We start from the raw sequence: 24,170 nt of genomic DNA, 5'->3' as shown, positions 1-24,170 counted from the left end.
TGGTAATAATCAATGTTGTCAGGGTAATTTTCAATGTCTTAGTCATATAGTATTGGACGAAACTCAAATTTATAGTTCATTTGCGACTCGCAGTTCAGAATCTAACTCTATAATACTGAAACTACAACTCACACAACATTTAGACGATGTAGTTACTACTGATCTCACATAGCTCATTAGTTGTGAAAGTTTAAAGTGAATTAGCTTTACTACATTATTATTTATTATCACTTATCAGCACGGCCAGCACGGGTCACACGCCGACTAGACGCGATAACAGTGATAAATGTTAAACTTCGAAACGAAGTTTGATCACTAAATTCTGACTTCACCATCATTTTCAATAAGCCAACTTAGTACATAAGTTGAAGAAAAAAATTTCAATTTAATGGTGTCCAGTAAAGTAATAAAATACCCAAATAAAAACACACGAAGCAGAGACTTATTAGGAGTTAGGGACTGGAATAACGAATTGATCTAAAGAATAAAATAAAATATTTTAAATACCTAATATAATTTTAAAGTATTTGTCGAAACGTAACAATGATATATGACTAACTGCCTAGATCGATATGTATCGCTTACCTCAGAAATATCTATAGGCCTTAAAGTTAGAGGATCCAGCATATTTAAAAGAATAAAAAAATGGATGCTCTACCCCCATCACACCTCCCACGCGTGTGTACCTTCATTCGTTATTAAATTATAATATTATTCAATTATTATACAGTGTGTAGTGTGACATATGTTGCGTGTTTTGAGTCTATAAAACAAATTAAAAAAAGTGATATTAAGGTAAGCATTAAATGATTAAAATACTATTAAGTATTATTTTAGATAGGTATAAATTCAAGTTTAATTTTTTTAAATTAATATAAGTGAAAAATAAAAATTAAAGGATTTATTTAAGTGACATTATAACAAAATACACTTGTCATTATACAGCTTGAGCCTTCGGCACCTTCGCTTAATATTGACAAATCTATTTAAAATATCTTCTGTATTTAGAATAAATATATATAATATATAAAATAAAATCCCCTGATGGTTGCTAATCTTTTATAACTGATTATCATAACAAATGTTTGCAACCAGAATTTCGGATTTTAATTCAGTTTCATTAATAATTAATAAAACCTATTTTTTTGGTATAAGCTACACAACATGATACGTCTTAAATAGGGTCATCACATACAGATTACAATAATATTATAGTTTGTCAATAATCAAAAAAAAAAAAAATAAATATTTTTCCAAAATGTTAATAAAAAAAAAAAATAAAACGATATTTTAAATTGAGGTTTAAATGTTACTTTATATTTTTTACGGAACTTGAAATTATGACAGGGGACTAAGTTAATGACTAATGTCATAATAATGTTAGTCGTGTCATAGAAAAAAATCCACTTTTGACATCTGGATCATCAACAGAAATGTTATTTATTTGGTGGTTATATAGGCTAATGAGAATGATCAGTGGCGAAGCTTAAGTTTTTAGTTGGGGAAACATAGAATAAAATTACATTAATACGCTTGGATTCCTTCCTTTTTATTTTACCTATTCGATAATACATTTTTTTTTCATATGAGTAATTAATAATTCCATCGTTCAAAATGACATAAATTAAATCGTCAGCCATGAGGACAAACTACAATATAAAAACAACAATTTAAAGAAATACGTAGGTACCTATTGGCTATCAGTAATTTTACAGCGATTTACAGGGGACGATCGCGTTGTTGATGGCGATGTCGATAATCGAGGAAATTCGAATAGCGAGACGTGTCTCATAGCGAAGATAGTAAACCCCACTTACATTGAAATCCCCCCTGTACCCGCGAGCCCATAATTGGGAGACGTTGCGATGTAACGTCTCTTTGATATAATACAAAATTTGGAATCAACCGCATGGCCGTATCGCGCGCACCTAATCTATTTTAATAATTCTTAAAGACTGTAATAACTGTACAACGAAAAACCAATTTTAACAAATATTAAAATACATATCATTTTTATACTATAAATTACGTTAAAATTTGTAAATATTTCATAAAACAAAATTATTTTTCCTGTGTCCTTATTTCTTAGTGGATAGACGTTGTCTCCCATGACGCTTCGCCACTGGGTATGATAAAACTATATTTTATTATTATGGTATCCTGTGGGTAATATCGAAATTTGAAATATAAAGTGCTGAGTGGTTTATCCTAAAAACGCAATCTGTAGTTAATATAATAATTACGTATTTGTATTTTGCGTTTGACGTTTAGGCACCACCTGTTTAAAATTGGGAACTAATAATTTATCTTATCACTGTTTATACAATGCATATTAATCCGGTTATCAGTTGTCGCGGACTATCCGTCCGTGTCCTGCGTGGCGTGGCTGATTGTCATTGACTGTGTAATCAGTGTACTTAGAATTATAGAAGATAATATTTAAATACAAATCCGATAACTGGTTATAATATTTATTACTACACTTTCGAGATTTGACCAAGTTTTACTCCCTACTCCCTAGTGTCTTTTATGCGGAGTTTGTCGTTTGTCTGTTTACTGTTCAGTATTTTCTAATCTTTATAAATTATTGGTATGTAATAGACAGTTGTAGTCAATAATCATCTGGAACGCAAGTAGGACGGCGTCAAGTTCAGGTATATTCTCCTTATTAGTGTTTTACAAAAAAATCTAATAATTTGTTACATTATATTTTGTATTTATAAATTTTTTTTTTCAATATTATACTATGTCTATAGTTAAAATTACTACTGATTTAGGTTTGTTCTATTATTTCATGTGAAATACTAAAATAATCAACTTACCGATTATACCTAATAGTGTTAGAAACAAATTACTTTTCTCACTAAAAGTCACCTATACTTTATATACAGTATACACTTTATACTTTTAATCTATTCATCAAAAAGACAAAAATCATTGCTTACTTATTAAATTAGCTTAAGTTCATTTTGCATTAGGTCATGCATATAATATATGTAACAACTGGTTGATTCTATAGTGATATTATGGTCGATAACATTCTTTTTTAGTTGAATTTCTCATGTATTATAAATTTTTTACTGATTTTAGAATATACATTTTATCACCAGCATAGTTCACTTACCTCTCTAGAATATGAGTTGCTTTTTGTTGTTTTTATAGTATACATATATTATGTAAGTTAAAGAAAGTTTTCTGTGATTTAAGAATATTTTTATTTAATTTCTTATTATAGCATTAGCTAAAATAATATGTTGTCAAACCTAAAATACTAGTCAAAATAATTTATTTTTATTATAGTACATTAAAGTTTATTTTTAATAGGTATATAATAATAATTGTAATCAACGAGCAAACGTTTTAGACTAATTGGATAATCAATGTTTATGAAAAATTAAAAAGTTTCTTTACCTATTCCGTTCTTCAATGTATATTACCATTGATTATTATTTATAATGAAAAATTCATATACTTAATATATTAGATAGTTACAAAATTACAAAATACATATTCTGTACTAATTTTCTTCTATATTATGATTACTATAACCATTGTCGCAACTAGGGAGAGGGGCTTGGGTGAGCTTAGCTCATCCAGTTATATATGTTATCAATACTAGTGGTGTAGGGGCAAAGACCCCACGGGTTACTTATGCAGAAATAACTTACCCAGAAATAGAGCTATAGCTGCGCCTATAACTATAACCTATTGTACCTATAACATTTTTTGTTTTGTTATTACTAAAAAATGTAATAACTTTTATATCATATTATAATGTTTTGTTACTAATTATTTTCAAGTAAAAAATTGACTGTTCCCTGTAAATATATTAAAACATAATATAAATTGCTTGCTCTTAGCATTCATGTAATTTAATTTACAAACAACGTATCATATTATTATAAATATTAAATTAAGTATTTTGTTAACTTAACTAATTACTCTTAAATAAATTAGTATTTATACATTTAAAAAAATATAATTTGTTCTAAGTACATCCATATGTGCTCATGAGGAATTTATTTTATTAGGTAGATAAACAATAATAGTGAATTTATCATTTAGATTGAAGACGGATTATTAGGGGTCAGCTAGTAGCTTTTAATGGGTTCCATATATTTAAAAAATATTATATTTAGATCCAAAAAGATAATAATTTAGAACACAATTTTTTTATCATTAAAACTAAAACTTTATAAACATTAATATTCTGGTTATAACTTAAATAAAAACTATAACAATTAACTTCAAACTTTTAATAATTTAATCAAAATAATTATAAATTTTAAAATTAAATTAGGTAGCATCATATTAATTGTATTAAAGTATAAAGTAATTTAACTGTATAGTTTTCTTCTCTAACACAGTCTGATAGTTACTTACTCATAGTTACATGTCTATGTTACCTATAACGAATAAGAAATATACTTTTAGGTCTTCCAATCATTTAAATAATTTTTGTTTTGGTATAAACCACATTTATCTCTGTTATTGTATACAACATTGTAGTTTATTAATTAAAATTTTAACCATGGTATGAAGCAAATTGAGTAAATATTTTATGTATTAATTAATTAATATTAATATTTACAGACACTCAAAAACAAGTTGGCTGATCAATATAAAAAAAATCAAACAAAATGGATAAAAGGCTATTAAATGTTAGCCTGTTAGGCTTGGCCTTCATGTTTGTTTTTACTGCATTTCAAACAATGGGAAATATTGAAGTAAAAACCTCATATTAATATTATTGATATATTGTTACTTGTTGGGTTTGAAGTATATTTTCAAAGGTTTGGGGATAATTTTTACATTTAGAGACCTTTCATATGAAGCCACGGTGCTTCTGTGAATTCTACTGATAATAAAAGTCCTAAAGATATAAATAGTTTTTACATACAACCAAAATTACTGTTTGGAAGCACTATAAACTGTGACACTAGTGACAGAGGTTGCCTATGCTACCAATTGCAGCATCTAAAAGTTGTGTTGCTGAGTGGCCTTATGTCCTTATGTGAAAGAGCCATAAAAGTGTAATCCTGTTAATGAATACTATATTACCATACTATTAAGAAATAGTGATGTTCTATCTTGTTTTAATAATGAATTGTGCAGTGATGACTCTACAGACTACCACGTCCAATGTTTCAGGATCAATTGTAAATTTAATAATACTAAGTCAATAAATGAGTTGTATAGGTTTCACTAATTAATGTATATTTATTAACAAAAGGAACAAAAAATATTACATCGCACAGCACAATTTTAGTATTAGTAGGAATAAATGATTAGTCAGCTGGTGTCGCACACACTTGACCAAATATGATCATCGACTGTGGCACCACCAATCACCAAATTATATTACTACAAAAATAGTAATAATAATAATAAACAGTAAATTTATATTAATTTTACTACAATTATAAATTACCAAAAAAAAACTTACAAGTCTTTTTAATAAAATTAAATGCAACTATTAATAATCAATAATAATAATAATTCTAATATTTTGCAATAACTTGTTATTTATAATAATTTCAAATTTATTTTTTTTAACATAAAAAATATTTATAGTTATATTTTAAATTGAGTATACACTTTAGAAAACTTGAAATGTAATGTATGGGTGGCTATATATATAGTTATCATCTATAGATTAATTTATGAATAACAAACTTTTTACAAAGTCTATAATATTTCATTTTGAAATCGATAGCCCTTAATATTTATAAAAATTAGTCTAGAAATATAGAATATTGATACTTTAGATCTTACTATATGATAATTACTAATTACATATTAGGTATCCATATTTATGTAAATGTGTATCAAATAAATTTAACTATACGTATTGATGATAAACCAAGAAGTTGTACTTATATGACATGTATGAGGTGTTATTAATGAGAAAACATTTTTGTTTATTTATGTAAATCAGTGTTATCCACTTCAAAATAGTCCACATTAGAATAAATATTATACACTATTGCCAATTCTCAAAACACTCAATATTTTGTGATCGTAACTCTCTCAGTCTCTCAGGAATGTTTTTTAATTTCATTTTTGTTTTCAAAACGTCAGCTTTTCAATATTTTTTGATTTTTGAAAACAAAAAAAAAAAATTGAATTTGCAATTGGTCTCTATATTAATCATTTGACCTAGTGATAAAATCCATGGCGCTCTATGCTGTTAAAATTGAAGAATACAAAATTACGAAATTTCAATTTCTTTTTGAACATGTCTTCTACCCCCACCATATTTATTGAATGTTGTTTTATGTTTATTCATTTTTTTTTTTTTCAGAAAACTATACTGAAAAGTATTCAAAATGATTATCCATCATTTACTGGTGATGGATATACTAGTTTGTCCATTATCTATGTTGTGTTTGCTTTATGTAATTGGATATCTCCATCAATTGTCAGTTTTGCAGGTTCTAGAATAGCTATGTTTATTGGATCATGTTGTTACACGTTTGTACTTACTTACAAATAATGCAGTTGTGTCTTATAATAAACTTATATTAAACATAAAAATTTTATTTAGTATGTTCCTGGTATCATTTCTTTGGCCGACTACCTTTTTACTTTATTTTATGTCTGCAATAATTGGTTTTGGTGCTTCAGTTATTTGGACAGGACAAGGGACGTATTTAACTTTAAATTCTGATTCTTCTACGATGTCCAGAAATTCAGGAATATTTTGGGCGTTGTTGCAAATGAGGTATTTTAACTATTTAATTATTATATTGATATTATAAATATTATAATCGTTTTGTTTGGATTTTAGTATGTTTTTAGGAAATACATTTGTGTTTTTTGCACTTCGGGATAAAAATCATTTGGACGAATCAACAAGAACATTAGTCTTCACTGTCCTCATAGCTGTATGTTTTTTGGGCACATTATTATTTTTACTTTTACGATCCCCTGTAAGTTCGGAAGGAACTGAAAATGAACGAGGAGAAACTTTATCACCTATTCAAGAAATAAAAAATTCTTTATCCCTTTTTTTAACTGAAGACATGTGCTTATTAAATATGTCATTTTTTTTTACTGGTAAATGGAAAAATTATCATAAAACTTGTTTCAGAAGTATAATACATGCTTATAACCTAATTATTTTGATTTCTTTTACAGGTTTACATTTGTCATTTTATAGTGGTGTCTATAGTTCAAGTATTGGATTTACTACAGCAATGGGGACTAACAGCAAACAGCTTGTTGGCTTATCCGGAATCTTGATTGGTGTTGGCGAAATTTTAGGTTAAAGCAATATGACTATTGCTTCGACGATTACAATACATTCCAATTTTTTGTAGGAGGTTTTCTGTTCAGCATTTTGGGTAAAAAAACTTCTGATAACAACGTTGAATCTAAAGGATTCAGTCATTCAGCAGTGGTTGCTTTAGGTTTTATTATAAATATTGTTGCATACGGTTTGATATTTATAAATTTACCAGACGATTCACCGTTTGGTGATACAAACGCCAAATCATTTATTGAACCTAAGTAATATTAATCGTTTGTATATTAAATTAAACATAGGTAATAACTAATAACTATTATACATTTTACATTTAAATAATATTTTAGTCAATACCTGGCAATTTTCTGCAGTTTTCTTTTGGGTTTTGGCGACAGTTGTTTCAATACCCAAATTTACAATGTGATAGGACAAAGATATTCTGAAAATAGTGCTCCAGCTATGGCTTTGTTCAAATTCATGCAGGTATATATTTTATATCGGTTCATTAATTGTGATATATATTATATATATTTATAAATTTATACTGTGTTATTATTAAGTAAGTATAATATCATTTTATTTTTTAGTCAATAGCTGCTGCTGTTAGTTTCTTCTACAGCAATCATTTTGGAATGTATGTTCAACTAACCTTGTTGGTCATCACATTAATCATGGGTACTCTGTCATTTTTCAAAGTAGATAAGTCTATTGATAACCGGTAAGAAAAGTACATAGACAGCTTCATTCATCACAATTTTGGAATATCAAACATTACATATTAGTATTCTAATATTACATTCCAATTTTAATTTTTTTTATTTTAATTATTTCTTACTAGTTATTACATAACTTTTTTATATAAATACCAGCATTGATTTTATAATTAATTTATTGTAAAATCAATGATACCAGTATAGTGTATATTCAATTTTTTTTTCAAGTATTCCATGTGCCAAAACTGCTATTAATTAATTTATTCATTAAAAAAATATTTATATATACATATATGAATTTATCTTGTTTTTACTATTTATAATTTATTGTTTTTTAGATATAAAGAATTTTAGAATTTTAATATTCATTGGACCAAATTATTTGAATCATAAGTTAAGCTATACGTCATGTTATATTAGAAAGAAAATTTATTTAAAACTAGTTTGACTGATATAATGGTATATGAACAAAAAAGTTTCAATGTGTCATACAAAATATATTTGTTCTAGGTTAATATTATAATTTATTAAGAATTAAAAAGAATATTATTATTAATAAAGACTGTACCAACTAACAATATTTTTCAATATTAGAGAAAGTTAATATTTATTTTGTTTCTTCTTTAATTGTATTAACTATAATTAAATTAAAAAGAAGTCATGCCCGCATTTGTTGTCTTCGTCTTATTCACGTACAATATAGCAAATTTCATTCAGTAGAATCCATTTTATGTTGTTTGTTTTAATAGTAGAGTAAATTTACTTACTTTTAAGTTGAATAATAAGTACATTTAATCTATAAACAGTATAAAATGGATTTTACTGAACTCAAATTTGGTATGGTTTATATAAAATAAAGGCAGCATATTCGGGTTTGATGTCCTTTTAAGCTCTCAAACTTAAAAATATTGAGGCATTATTATACAATCTGTTATAATATTATAAAATATTAGATTTGTTAGAAAATGCTAAATATTAGATTGTTATTGATAGATACTAATGTCTAGTCATTAAATGTAAGAAAGATTTAAGGAATAAGATAATTTTTTATAATGAAGTATAATATTTTTAATTATATTTTTATATTAACATATTTTATTTTATTCTTCAAAATTAAAAACAAAATAACGTCAAATGTTTAAATGTAGCAATATTGTGTTTAAAATCAATGATATTTTATTTTTTTTATTTTTATACATTTTTTATATATTTATAATTAAGTTAAGCTTCAGGATCTTTCATAGGTTTTTGATAAAGTCGCATTTTTGAATTATATAATAACAAAAATTTTATTTTTCTTACCAACAATAAAAAACAAAAGAAATAACAAATTAATACAAGCTGAAAACTCCCTTATAAGCGTAATGTTTGTGGTGGAGATTAAGAATTTAAAGTTCAGTATAATATAGAGTATAGTTAATTAAAATAAAAATACATTATATAATAACAAGAAAAAAGACATCATAAATATTTTTTTTAAATAGAGAATAGAACAAAATGTAAATACATAAATAGGATTATAGTGACTGAAATTTAGAAAAATCTATTAAATCTTTTTGAAATAGTGTAAATACTTATTATTTAAATACTGTTTAGAATAATAGGTCAAGTGATGAAATATATTTAATTTTTATTTAAAGAAAATTCAAAATGGTATACCTATGATCCAATATCCATACTATAATTAGATTATATGATTCAATTACTTAGTTTAAATTTGTTAAGTCAAATAGGTCTTTCCTACTGTTTATTTCCCCTTCATCCTGTACATGTATTTTAAAATATATGGTATATAATAAGAATAAAATAATAATAATTGTTTAATTCACAACTAAAATATATATTCTAATTAATACATGTATGTGATATATTATAAAATATTAAAATGTATATAGTCTAAACTGTATAAAATGATAGGTAATAATAGTTGTATAAAGTATAATTTAAAATTAAAATGTTTAATCTAATTAATATAAATGTAACTACTTTTGGTAATATTTGGACACATGTTTTAAATAAGTGATCTTAGAAATTTTATTATCGTTCAAATCATTTGATAAATTTTTAATAATTTGTTTTTTTTAGTTAGAAGCAAGAATCATCATTAACATTTATATGTAGCGTAATACGTTATAGCAATACGCACGGAATAAAATAAAATATATTGACTAGTTTTATTTTTATTATTTTATACAATTTAGACTATACATTTTAGTTTTTAATTATTATACGATTATTGTTATTATTATTATTATTATTTATTAATATATATATATTATATAGTATATTATGTAAGACTGTATTTTTAAAATACATTTACAAATTACAAGGGAGGGATGAACATTAAACAATAGCCGGCGGAATCAATATGTAGATATTATAAACGGTAGCCGACAGAATTGATAACCGGCGGAATCGATATGCGCCCATGATAAATCTCTGTTTAATCACGTAAGTACCTACGAATTACATTGATATGTATAAAAAAATAAAATAGGTAATAATAATAATATAAATAAGTATAAGTATACTTGGTAATAATATAGGCTGACAGACCATTTTCACCCATAATAATCATATTCATATGCAATGGTTTATTAGTTTATTACTAAATTCTAATTTAACACGTAGGTAAATGTTATGCAATGACTTAAGAGGATGCCAACGTAGTATTTGTTATCTCTCTCTAACCCACGCGCAACATAGCAAATTTTACGTTCACAAAAATGATTATAACCATATTAATTTCTCAAATTAGATTGAAATGACCTATTATAAAATTTAAAGTTAAGAACATTATCTAGGGCATCTCATAGGCGTTTTATTATATTTTTATTTTAAAGCGAGTTATGAGATTTTTAAAATGTATAAAAAATTTACACTTTTTAAATATGGTTAGCTAAATTATTATTAACAATTTAATATAAACATTTTTCTTTAATTATATAGAGGTATAAATACTTTTATTATAGGTAAAGGTAAAATATATAGGTAAAAGGTAGGTACTCTAGAACAGCGGTGGCCAACCAGTCGATCGCGACATCTTTTCGTATTTTCTTAAATTTTTTAAGTTTTTCAGAAAACAATTAAAATATTATTTTTTTTGTAAATTTGTACCTATATACATATTTGTATATCCCACAAATATAAAAATTATATTAAGAAAAAAGCAATAAATAATTACAAAAAACTTAAAAACGAGATTATACACAGCTATATTGACAACCTTTATTTTTTGGTCGATCGCGACTACCTCGAGTTGAGTCCCAAATTTCAAAAACTCCATGAATTACGTCCTGACGTATTTTATTGATTACATATATACCTACATTTTTTGGACATATTTATTAATATTTTTAAAATTCAAGTTTATTTTGTCTATTTAATTAGCGTCAATTAATTTGTATTAGTATTTTTTTGATCAGCTATGTTGTACAAAGCTCTGAAGTGAAGTGATATGTACATTTCAGTCATGTTTTCCGGCGACACACAACTGAGGTATCGATAAGACGATGATTATCCGGTTAAGTACGTCAAGATCAAGATTTAAGATATGATCATAAAAATATTACAGTGATCCAAATCCTACAATTTTCCCTTCCAACTTAAGTAAAATGTTTATTTTTCTTCTAATATACCTAGTAATAATTAATACGCTATTTATAATTATTAATTATTATAGTTCAAAATAAATAGGTTTCCACTATTTTTTTATTGTTTATGTATTATATAATTTAATCTACCTTAATATTGCACTGCAAGTAAAACTGTTTTTAAGAACTTTAATAATAAAAATAATAAATCAATTTATAATAAGCAATAAAAATGAATAAAAATTGTATTTTATATTTTAAAATGTATATAATATACAGGGTGTCTCGCGAGGATTTACCCATTGCATAATAGATATCATAATTCTGGTTTTTTAATAAGATTAACTGGGACAAGAACTACAAATATTTCATGTTTTAATTTATTTTTATGTTTTAGTAAAAAAGTTAAAAAATGTATTTTTTTATTTAATTATTTAAAAAAAAGTTGAAGATAACAATTTTGTAGAGTTTTTTTTTTCTAAAAATATTAACGTTTTAACATTTAAATTTCATCAATTTCCTGATTTTTAATATTTTTTCTAGTTTCGAGAAAAACTGCGAATTATTTAATACGATAGTGATATCGCGGGCCACATGTTTGATACAATGATACCACTATGGTACTATCGTATTAAATAATTCGCAGTTTTTTTCGAGATATCGCATTGGGTAAATTCTCGCAGGACATACTGTATAGTAATATATTGCAATATAGAAAATATACCTTGGTTAGGTATATTTAATACGATATCGTCGATATCTAAGGTTTATTAATGTTAATTAAAATTTTGGAAACTGATTTATTACTTATGATGTATAAATAAAATATAAAATCCATTTCAGATTAAAAATAAATTTATTGATCAGCTATCTTTATTTTTGATACCTGTGTAATAATAATTATGATTGATGAGCGTTAATATATATTTTTTTGATTACATGACAATACTAAAGATAACTATTAAAGTTTATTAAATTCAATAATCTATCAATTAATTAAATAATTATATATATAATATATTATTATTTATTTGTATAAATCAAACAAGTATGTTAATAAATTAACGCTATAGATTTGTATTTTTATTTTTAATTTCGATTTCGTTGAATTGTGGGAACTTGATTAATTATTAATATTAGGTATACCTATAGTGAGTTAATGTGTGTAATTTTTATAAATCGTGCATATATTTTTAAATATATGAAAAAATATTCTTTAGTAGGTACCTATCGACTATCGTTAATGTTATAAAAATAAAAGCTTTTTAAACTTATAAATCTAACACACATGATAACCTGTCATCAATATATATGTTCTATTTAACCACGTAGGTAGTATCATAAATAGCATGACGCGTGAGATGATATGACCATATCATATATTAAGGTAATTTATGTTTATCATCGCAGTAAGGATAAATAAACACTTTCTGCTAGGGGAGTTGTTCATCAGATCAATAGGGATTTGTCAGATGCAGTATTACAGAGCTTGTAACGACACTTCTCACTCAGCTACCACATTAGTGTAAATTTTTTATTGCCACATGGACTTGGACGTATTTTGATAAACAATTATAAATTAGAAATATTCACCAAAACTGTATTAAAATTTTTAAGCTCAATTCATTGACCTGTACAACTAGGCATTTTCAAAAATTTTATTTAAATATTAATAAGTATTGCATTTCTTAGTAAAGAATTATTATGTCGATACGTCTAAACAAGATTTAAGTGGAGTGACAAAAGAAAAACGATAGAAAATGGTTGTGTTGTTTAATACATTTTTAGACAACATTTTAGTCAAATATTTTTAAGAAAGTATGCATAATTACTTGGTTTAAATTTCAACAACAAAATAAAATAATCTATTCAATTATAATATTTCAAAATAGTTTACTAAATATAGGTAAGTAGGAGGTACCTACTTATTTAAATGTAATGATTAAGTTACGCGCCTATATCTTAATTAAATTTTAATTAAATGGTGTTATGCAATACCTAATAATATGTATAATGTATATAAGTATAATATGGAGTGTGATTTTAAGTATTTCTTTCATTATTATTGCCGTTAAAGTTTTCCATAGTAATTCAAACCTACCTACTTTTAACCGGTATGTGCATAGTTATAAAAAAATATGATTTTAAAATCATCGCAATTGTAGATCATATAATATCACAGTTTTAAATAAATAAGACGTTTCATAGGTCTTTAAATTATTGAGATATTACCGATACGGCGATACTTGTCGAAATTGAATAAATCGAATAGTATATATCCTATATTATAATCACGGTTGTACATATAGGTACCGTCACGTGTATTTATATTTGTTAATTGTTAGCAACAAAAATAGGATGCGGCTTTGATGCCGAATTTTCAAATTATTATTGAATAATTATGTTAAATAATTTTTAAACTTGAAAGTAAAACTGAGCTCCAAAAAAAAAAAATCATGAACTCACCATTGCGTCCAAGACATTATAATAGTATAAACGTATAGTATATACTTAGTTCAGTCAACTGTTACCGATAGCGCTCTACGTCGACGTTTACAAAAATAACATTCGAGCACTGCTTATCATTACCCATTCCGCAACCATATAACCGTGGGTATGAGTACCAAGCACAGAAACTACAATTAATTAATACATAATATTTATATTTTAATCTATTTTTTTATTCTATAGCTATGGTATTGTATTATACATTTATACCTGAAGTATAGGTATTTTGAATTGTAGTTAAACAGAAGTGGTTCACCGTCGAGTGGCGACATCTACATAGACAAACCGGTTATTTACATATGATGATCAGTGATCACCCTTTCACGAATTATTATTATTATTACTGCGTTGGTGCGTTACTGACCTACATAACGATGTTCTCGTATTATAAACCGTTTCAAATGTTGGTTAGTTGATTACAAATTACCATGCGAAAAACATCGTTAAATTTGAGTTTTTAGATTCTTTAGTAAATAATTGAGTTGATTGCTTAGCGATTTAATAATAATAATATGTATGTCATACAGCTATATGGATAATAATTTATTATAATTTATTTATTGTTTTGAAGTCGTCTAATGTATAAACGAGAATCATTCAAAATTTAATTTACGAACGAAAAAATACAACGTCTGTATGCGGTTAAAATGTCATCAAATTACATTAATTGTGTAATTCCGTAATAATTGATAAAGTCAAGTTGTACCGGTCTCAGGTATGTAAAACTGCACACATTATTGCAATATATTATTTCTTTTTTTTTATTTTAAACAGATTATACATGTATATTATGGATAATCATTACAATTTATACCTATATTAAAATAAAAATCAAGAAAAATTAATTTTTTTTGTTTTATTACGAAAAATTACGTAACTTAATTATTCAGTCCTCAGTAACTAGTATACCTTAGTATTATTTTGAATGATATACAATTATTTTAAATTTTTGAAACCAATTATTATTGATAATTTTTTGTTATAAAACTAATAACACCTGGACCGTATATACACATAATATATAGGTATCTAATATTTGTAATATATTTTATATGCCGATATGATATATTATATTTTATAAAAAATATTGAGATTATTAATTGATATCTTTTAGTACTTATTTAAAACTCATCTTATATTACCGTAAACGGTCATATATATACCTGAATACATATTTCAATAGTTAACATTTATTTTAGCCTAATATATCTTAATATTAATTGATTTACAAACCTAAAAGCAATAACTTAAATATAACACTAGATTGAAATTATAGAATTTCCATCACATTAATACATTGATTAAACATATAAATTATTATTACTAAATATTAAATTACATAATTTATGTCTGTCAATAAAACCTATAATTTCTATATTACTCTCGTCAACTCTATACTTATGTCATTATATCGATTTATTTTATATTTCCATTTTTATATTTGCATACTTTTTTTATAGTTTGCTAGTTTTTATTTATATAGTATAGTAGTAGTATACTAATATATTACTCAAATTACTCAAAATCCTCAAATACTTTATCAATGTATATAATATAAGCTATATGAGGAAGGCTTTTTTCATTTATAAATAATTTCAGAAAAAAAAACATTGTTCTTTTTAAATAACGGAAACTCACTGTTATAATACTTATATATATATAACACCATCTTAATACAAAAGTATATATGAATCATATTGTACTCAAATACATTTATTTTTTATCGACTACTTACTAAAATGCATACTTAATTGCTTTAAACACTTACTGAATGATAAATGCTCATTGTTTAATAATTTCCAAACTATATACTACACGTTAACAAATATAACTGATAATGGTTTGTGTATAATAGTTTTTAAATTTTGAACAACAATGAATGTAGGTATTGGTTTTATAATACCTAACGTCTGTATATATTTTTTTTTGTCATTACCGTGGATCAGTAAAAATGCTTTATCTTCAAATTTGATAAAATCAATTTTGTTATTTTGTTTTGCTAAATTTAAAAACGAATTACCCCCGAAATTACCACGGGTAGTTGAAATTTTTTCCAAATGTTTGTAATAGCACTTAATGTAATTAAAAAAAAAATATTTTCTATAAGATATATCAATAAATTAGACAATAAATCATCAAAAGGCTTGAAAATGGTATTACCAAAATAAAAATAAATAAATAAAAATTTGAGCTGAAATATACAATAAATTTTATGAATGTTTGAAGTTTGAAATAAGAATTTCGTACAATTGTCAACAATTTTAAAATTTTGTTTTAGTAATATTTTTCCAAAATATTTTGTAGTTAAAAATATATACATTTTTAAATTTTAATTGCTTTTTTTAGTTTGTATACAGGGTTCTTTATGAGTATTTCTATTACAAAAAACTAAAAATTTAAAAATCAATTAATTGATTAGGTTAAATTTAACCTACTGTATAACTATAATAGCTGTATAAATTACTGTACCAAGTAATTAACATAGCAATATAAAAATACAATAAAATATACTTAAAACACAAGTTGACAGACTATTTCTGCTCAAAACCGTTTATTATATGCAATGATTTCTGACTGAATTCAAATTTAACACAATCCATTATAGTAGCCTATTCAATGACTATAAAAGCGACTTGGTATAAGTTATACAATTATAGATAGTAAGTACACGTCTTAATACTTACTTCATAACAGAGCACAGTAATATTTTTTCGTTATACCATAAACCTAAGCGTAATAATAATTGACAAATTTTTGTGAAATTTAAAACTTAATAAAAATTGGGAACCCATGTTTCTTCTTATCGCTGTTTATTATTATAAAAAATAAAGACAATTAAAATGTTTATTATTATTATATTTATATAATATTGAAGATAACCGGTCAGTAATTTTTGTATTCAACGTTGGGCGTTTCCTACTACATATAATAATATAACCTCTGCCTAACTTGGCTGCTCAACTGTTCAGTTTCAGACTTGTCGTGTTTTCTGACGGTTGTTCTGAAGTAGTCGTCCGGTTCGCCGGTCACAAATGTATATACACTATATACAATACTTGGTACTTGGTGTTACATACATATATAATGTAATATATTAATAATGGGTATGGTGGTTAAAATTACTTATAAGTGCCTATAATTCTACAGATTAATTGTATGTATACTTTGGTCTTTGTTTGGATTTAAATCGATTTAATTATTTTAATATAAGTTTCAACGCTGCAGAATAGACACATAATACGTTATAGCAGTACCTATACATATTATTTACAATAGTCAATAATATATCATGTACTAAATATTGGATACACGATATAGATTACGATTCACAATTCCAAGGTAAACCATATATTGTGTATTTTTAATAAATAATCGAAAATATTAAATTATTATTCAAATCAAATTTAAAAAAAACAACCTTAAAATCTAGACATAAAGAAATTACTAAAAAAAACTATAGAACTAAAATAAAAAAAAAAATGTCTAACAAAATTAATTAAAATCGTATTATTTTACGTATTGATACGTAAAATCGACACCTCTACTAATTAAAGTCAAGAGATTTCAGTATGTAATAGTAAATAATAATAAAATACTATGTATTTGCTTGAGATTACAGTGTCTGCTGAACATACATTTAATATTAAAACTTACCTATATTATTATTTAGACATAATCTACAAGAATTGCTTTTAGTATTATTTTTTTTGAAATTCAAAGTATTTTGTTTACATTGATTGTTTCATTTAAAATATAAACTACTTCAATCACAAAAATGTCGATTGCCAATGTAAGAATTAAATAGTTACTTATTTTCACAATTATTGCGGTTGAAGTGCATAATTCTAGATAGCAACTAGCATTTAGCACTGCACATTTATAGTGATTGTATAATAATTGTAGCTCCTAAGAATAATATAATATCGCGACTTCGCGAGACACCCAACAAACAAGTGCTATAATTTATAAAATTAATTAATCTAGATAATTTATCGTAACAAAAACATAAGATATGTAAAAAAATCCTAAACTATCATTTATATCATATTATTATTATTAGGAAAAAATATATACAAATAATGACCAAATTTATAAGGCTTTTATTAATTGGCAATAAAAAAAATATTCATGTATTTTGCATTTAACTACATAATTGATTAAGCTACATAGTGGTACAATTTAATATTATATTAAAAGTGTATACTAAAAATGGTAGATATTATATTATAGGAATTAGGATTTGCCAGATTTGGATTTATATTATTTATATTCAACTATAGTATATATTATTATTGGTTGGTATTTAATTTAATTATAAATTATTGGTATTAGTCAACATTAAGTTATTTTTATTTATAAGTTTATAACTAAATTGCTATTATTTCTTGAATATTTTATAAGATATAATTGTTAAAATGTAGTGAACTAATAAATATATAATAATATATAATTGAAGATTTGAAGTACTAATTAATATTATATTTACAGAAAGTACTCAAAATATCAAGTTGATAGCTAGTTCAAAATTAAGTAAAACAAAATGGATAAGAGGTTATACAATATAAGCCTGTTAGGCTTGTCCTTCACGTTTCTTTTTGCGGCATATCAGTCAATGGGAAATATCGAAGTAAATATCGTACAAACATTTCTGATTGGAAATGTATAAATATATTTCGAAGAATATTTTTTTTACAGTTAAAATTATGACTGTCATTTATATAGACCTGCATAATGACTATTACGGATATCTTTATAATTATAATAATAACAATCATAATATACCTACAGTGATCAATTAAAAAAATACCATTACTACCCATATGCATTTATTTGAAAAATGGAATAATGTTTTATACTCATTTTAGAAAACCTTACTGAGAAGTGTGCAACATGACTATCCTTCATTTACTGGCGATGGTTATACTAGTTTGTCAATTAGCTATTTTGTTTTTGGGTTTGCTAATTGGATTTCTCCATCAGTTGTCAATTTTACAGGATGTAAGATAGCTATGATCATTGGCGCAATTTGTTACACGTTTGTATTTGTTTACGTAATATTATTATAATTTATAATATACTGGATTTTTAAAATAATTTCCTACGAGTAATAAATGCCATCATTGGATTTAGTATGTTTTTAGTATCATTTTTCTGGCTGTCTTCATTTTTATTATATCTTATGTCTGCGGTACAAGGTTTTGGTGCTGCAATTCTTTGGACAGCACAAGGAACATACTTAACATTAAACTCTGATTCATCTACAATGTCTAGAAACACTGGAGTATTTTGGATGATATCGAATATGAGGTTTTAGCTTTAGTACATAATATATGTCACGTATAATCTAAATATTAAATCATTACGCATACAATGTATTATTTATATACTATCTATGTATAATTTTTGTTTATGTTTTAAGTATGCTTTTAGGAAATGCATTTGTGTCTTATGCCCTACGCGATAAAGATAATTTTGATGAATCAACCCGAACATTCATATACACTGTGCTCATAGCTGTAAGTGTATTTGGTGCATTATTATTCTTACTTTTAAGATCTCCTGTGAGCTCAGAAGGAACAGTAAACGAACGAGTAGAAACAATAAGTTTTATTCAGCAAATCAAAAATACCAAATCGCTTTTTTTAACAAAAGACATGCGCTTATTAAATATATCATTTTTTTTTACGGGTTAGTAGAAAAATAGTTTTCAGAAGTATATTATATGATTTATTATTTTTTTCCATGATTTTTGTACAGGTTTACATTTGTCTTTCTATGCTAGTGTCTATAGTTCAAGTATTGGATTCACTAAAAGAATGGGTTCCAATAGTAAGCAACTTGTGGCATTATCAGGACTATTTATTGGCATTGGCGAAATTCTAGGTTAAAACATTTGATTATTACTTTGAAAAATTCAAATACATTCAAGTTTTTATAGGAGGTTTGATATTCAGTATTTTGGGCCAAAAAACTTTTGATAACAACATTATCTCGAAAGGATTAAGTCATTCAGCAGTCATTGCATTAGGTTTTATCGTTAACATTGTTGCATATGGTTTGATATTTATAAATTTACCTGACGACTCACCATTTGGTGATACAACTGCCAAATCGTTCATTAATCCCAAGTAATTCATAAACATTTTTTTACTATACATTATTATTATATTATTATAAGATATACAGAGTGTCCCGCGAGGATATACCTATTGCAATATCTCCTGAAATAATGGAGATATCATAATTCTGGTTTTTTAATAAGATTCAAAGGGGCAAGAATTACTATTATTTCATGTTTTAATTTATTTTTATGTTTTGGTAAAAAAGTTAAAATATGTATTTTTTTATTTAATTATTTAAAAAAAAATTGAAGATAGCCATTTTGTAGAGTTTTTTTTCTGAAAATATTGACGTTTTAACATTTTAATTTCATCAATTTCCTGATTTTTAATATTTTTTCTAGTTTCGAAAAAACTGCGATATGCCATAGTGGTATCATTGTATCACACATGTGGCCCGCGTGCTCGTACGGCTGGCAAACAGGTTACAGTGTGGCTCGCAATAAACGTCATATTTTATTTCTTCAACATTGTTAAATTTTTAAATAAAGTTAATAACTATTTTACAAAATATCAATATGTACATTTTTGTTATACATAGTTTTATTAAATACGGTTATATTATAATAATTATAATAAATAGATAAAACAAATGTATTTTGTTTACTTTGAATTTAGTAAAAAAGGTGTTTTGTCTGCCAACGTATAAATACGTAATAGTTAATATTTTATGGCTTGTTGGTAATTTGAGTATGGCATAGTCCACAATTTAAATACCTAATTAAATGTTTTGATATTATTATCTTGTCCTATTTTTTGGCAAGACATAAACATAATAATAATTTCGCAGTTTTTTCGAAACTAGAAAAAATATTAAAAATCAGGAAATTTATGAAATTAAAATATTAAAACGTCAATATTTTCAGAAAAAAAAACTCTACAAAATGACTATCTTAAATTTTTTTTAAATAATTAAATAAAATAATACTTTTTTTACCAAAACATAAAAATAAATTAAAACATGAAATATTTATAGATCTTGTCCCTAAGAAATCTTATTAAAAAACCAGAATTATGATATCTCCATTATTTCAGGAGATATCGCAATGGGTTAATCCTCGCGGGACACTCTGTATATGTATAATAAGTGGTGCAAGTACATTCATAGTTATTTACAATTTTAGCCAGTATCTAGCAATTTTCTGCAGTTTTCTTTTGGGTTTTGGGGATAGTTGTTTCAATACTCAACTTTATAATATAGTTGGACTGAAATATTCTGAAAATAGTGCTCCGCCCATGGCCTTGTTCAATTTCATGCAGGTATTTGGTTTTTATTTAATAATTTTATTACCTGTAACCTATAACATTTATAAATAATATCTATAATATTGTCTTTTAGTCAATAGCAGCTGCTCTAAGTTTTTACTATAGCAATTATTTTGGAATACAAATTCAACTAATATTATTGATGGTCTCATTAACTATGGCTACTTTATCATTCTTTAAAGTGGAAGAATCTACTGATAAACGGTGAGATAAGTTTTGTATTATTCAAAAAACGTTCTACTCATATTATGCTACTATAGTAGGTACTATTATAAACTTTTAGATGCCATCTTACATAAACTTATCATTTCGATACTTTTTCATTTGTGTTAGGTACATTTAATTTTTTAACTTTCATAGAACCATCACTTTAGGCTTTTGATTTACATATTTAATTTAATTGATCTATTACCAATTAGAAATAGTAAATATTATCGTTGTATTGAGTTAATTGTATTATTTTCAAATTCACTTGTTTTAATAGGTATTTAATATTTACTTAATTAAAAATGTATGGATCATAGAAAACCGACCAATAATCATTTGATCACAGATAATAGTTTCAATATTTAATTATATAATTAAATCAATTGACTTCTTGATATTATAACCTACAATCTTCACCCATAAAGTCAAGGTTAATGAAAAATATATTACAATGCCTTTAAAATGATAATGATGGATAAAGATAACAACATTTATTAATTATATTAGGTGATTTAGCCGTTTGAGGTTAGATTATTAGAACACATTTTAATATTTTAAATGTCTTTACTTACAATAATTTTGGAAATTTGGAATATCAAATATTATATGTATAAAATTCTGCATTCGTCATTAAAATATTTGTGATTAGATATAGTAGTTTTTTCTACTAATTTTATTGATTTTAAAAAGGTAACTGATAACCATGAGTTTATTTATTATTATTATAGTAAATATTTGTCCTAAAATTGCCTATTTATATAATATCGCGATGTATACAAATGGCTAATATCTTTTTTTATCAATTTTCTCTATGCATTATGGAACATACAATTATTAATTATTACTCATTAATCATTTAGTCTTAAATGATTTATAATTATTAAATCTATTATAGTTTGATGAAAGATTAGATAAATTTATATCAATATCAATATTCTCATATAAATACTCTCAATAATGTATACTTACTCGCTGTTTTATATAACATTTAAAGTGATAATGTGCCAAATATAATATATATTTATTATTTTTCATAAATTAAAAATATTTATCTACAGAAATTTATTTATGTATCTGTTTGTTCTACTTATTTACAATTCTTTATTTGTTTTTAGATATTATGAAGCAATATAAGAATTAAATGTTCATTAAGTGAATTATTTGACCCATCATAATTGTACGTCAAGTTATTTGTATTTAATTTATTTTATAATTTGTAAAGAAATAAATAACTTATATACATACCTGACGGCTGACATGTAATAAAAATAAAAATCTCAAAATTGTCATACCAAAGATATAAGTAGGTTATAATATTTCATAGATTATTTATAATTTATATATTAAAAATGTTAATAAAATACTAAAAAATATACTTTAATGTTATATAAAAGTTAATTTATATTTTAGACTTAAAATTTTAAATTTTACTACTATTATTATTATTAATATTATTAATAGTATACATTTAATATATGTATATATGTATATATATAATTGTATTTAAAATACCTAGTCATATTCCACTTTATCTAAATCATAAGCATTTAATTCATAATAAAAGTAACTATACTGTCTATCGTTATTAGATAAATGAAATAATATGAAACAAAATAATTTTGTATTAAGTATACTATGACATACATGTAAAATTATATATTTTAGTTATACATTATTAATGTATAAATATTATATCAAAGGTCTTGAAAAAAATTGTAATTAATGTTTTTTATTTATATTTATATTAAAAGGTGTTGTCTTATAAATAGCGAAATGATTTAAAACGCATAAAACAGTTGAACATTAATTTTAAAAAACGAATACCTACTGTTAGTTTAATAATTACAATTAAATAATAGGAGACATTAAATCTACGATAAATCGATAAAAAATGTTTGGTATAATTTAATATACCTACTACATTCTGTTATTATATTTTTCGTGTCTGTCGCTCTTTCATCACTTTCTAGAACAATAAAAAAATAATTATATTTTTGATGTTGAGGATGGATTTTGATAGCAAATTAAATCGATTTGGTACTTTTGGAAATAGATGGAAATATAACACTTAGAAAACTTAGTTCAATTTTGTTTAAGAGTTTAGCTGTTTGTTAAAGATCTTTAAAAAACCAAATGTATGTCAAATTTGATTAAAATTTTAAGTAATTAGAATTTATATTCTAGATTTATTACCTCAACGGGCTCAACGTATAATATAATCGACATTATAATATTATTACTTTAAATAATTTTCAAATTTGAAATATAGTTTTAGTTTATGTTAACAATAATAATGTTCGCATCATATCATCAGTGCCTAGGAGACCAGTACAAACTATAAATAGATAGTGATTTATACATAATGTCATGTTTCTATAAATAATGATTTATTACCTTTTAGTCTATAAATTATACATATAAGTTATATTTAAGTACCAATATATCATATTCTAGCATTATGGAAATACGAATGAATAATACATAACTAGTCAACTGATATTTTCGTGTTTATTTT

General features: G+C 24.5%; 2 protein-coding genes across 4 annotated transcripts; both read left to right on the top strand.

Moving 5' to 3' along the window:
* Window positions 1-2,374: 2,374 nt before the first annotated feature.
* On the top strand, window positions 2,375-8,461 carry LOC113554274 (UNC93-like protein MFSD11). The gene is made up of 10 exons (XM_026958037.1): window positions 2,375-2,654; window positions 4,594-4,727; window positions 6,305-6,474; window positions 6,548-6,724; window positions 6,791-7,059; window positions 7,141-7,266; window positions 7,323-7,512; window positions 7,597-7,732; window positions 7,837-7,967; window positions 8,301-8,461. The coding sequence occupies exons 2-10, from the start codon at window positions 4,641-4,643 to the stop codon at window positions 8,314-8,316; spliced, it is 1,302 nt and encodes a 433-aa protein (XP_026813838.1). The 5' UTR covers window positions 2,375-2,654; window positions 4,594-4,640; the 3' UTR covers window positions 8,317-8,461.
* Window positions 8,462-14,393: 5,932 nt separating this feature from the next.
* On the top strand, window positions 14,394-22,908 carry LOC113552711 (UNC93-like protein MFSD11). 3 transcript variants are annotated; one of them, XM_026955571.1, is made up of 11 exons: window positions 14,394-14,470; window positions 14,635-14,778; window positions 18,552-18,690; window positions 18,929-19,098; window positions 19,194-19,370; window positions 19,483-19,751; window positions 19,821-19,946; window positions 20,002-20,191; window positions 21,307-21,442; window positions 21,522-21,652; window positions 22,771-22,908. In XM_026955571.1, the coding sequence occupies exons 3-11, from the start codon at window positions 18,604-18,606 to the stop codon at window positions 22,787-22,789; spliced, it is 1,305 nt and encodes a 434-aa protein (XP_026811372.1). In that variant the 5' UTR covers window positions 14,394-14,470; window positions 14,635-14,778; window positions 18,552-18,603; the 3' UTR covers window positions 22,790-22,908. The 3 variants fall into 3 exon arrangements, with proteins under 3 accessions (XP_026811372.1, XP_026811373.1, XP_026811374.1); XM_026955572.1 differs by lacking the exons at window positions 14,394-14,470; window positions 14,635-14,778 and adding an exon at window positions 17,117-17,402; XM_026955573.1 differs by lacking the exons at window positions 14,394-14,470; window positions 14,635-14,778; window positions 18,552-18,690 and having other exon boundaries at window positions 18,979-19,098; window positions 19,205-19,370.
* The last annotated feature ends 1,262 nt before the right edge of the window (window positions 22,909-24,170 follow it).

This window comes from Rhopalosiphum maidis, chromosome 2 (genome assembly GCF_003676215.2).
Source record: "Rhopalosiphum maidis isolate BTI-1 chromosome 2, ASM367621v3, whole genome shotgun sequence".
In the NCBI taxonomy this organism is placed as follows: Eukaryota; Metazoa; Arthropoda; class Insecta; order Hemiptera; family Aphididae; genus Rhopalosiphum; species Rhopalosiphum maidis.
This window is presented reverse-complemented; position numbering and strand designations above follow the sequence as displayed.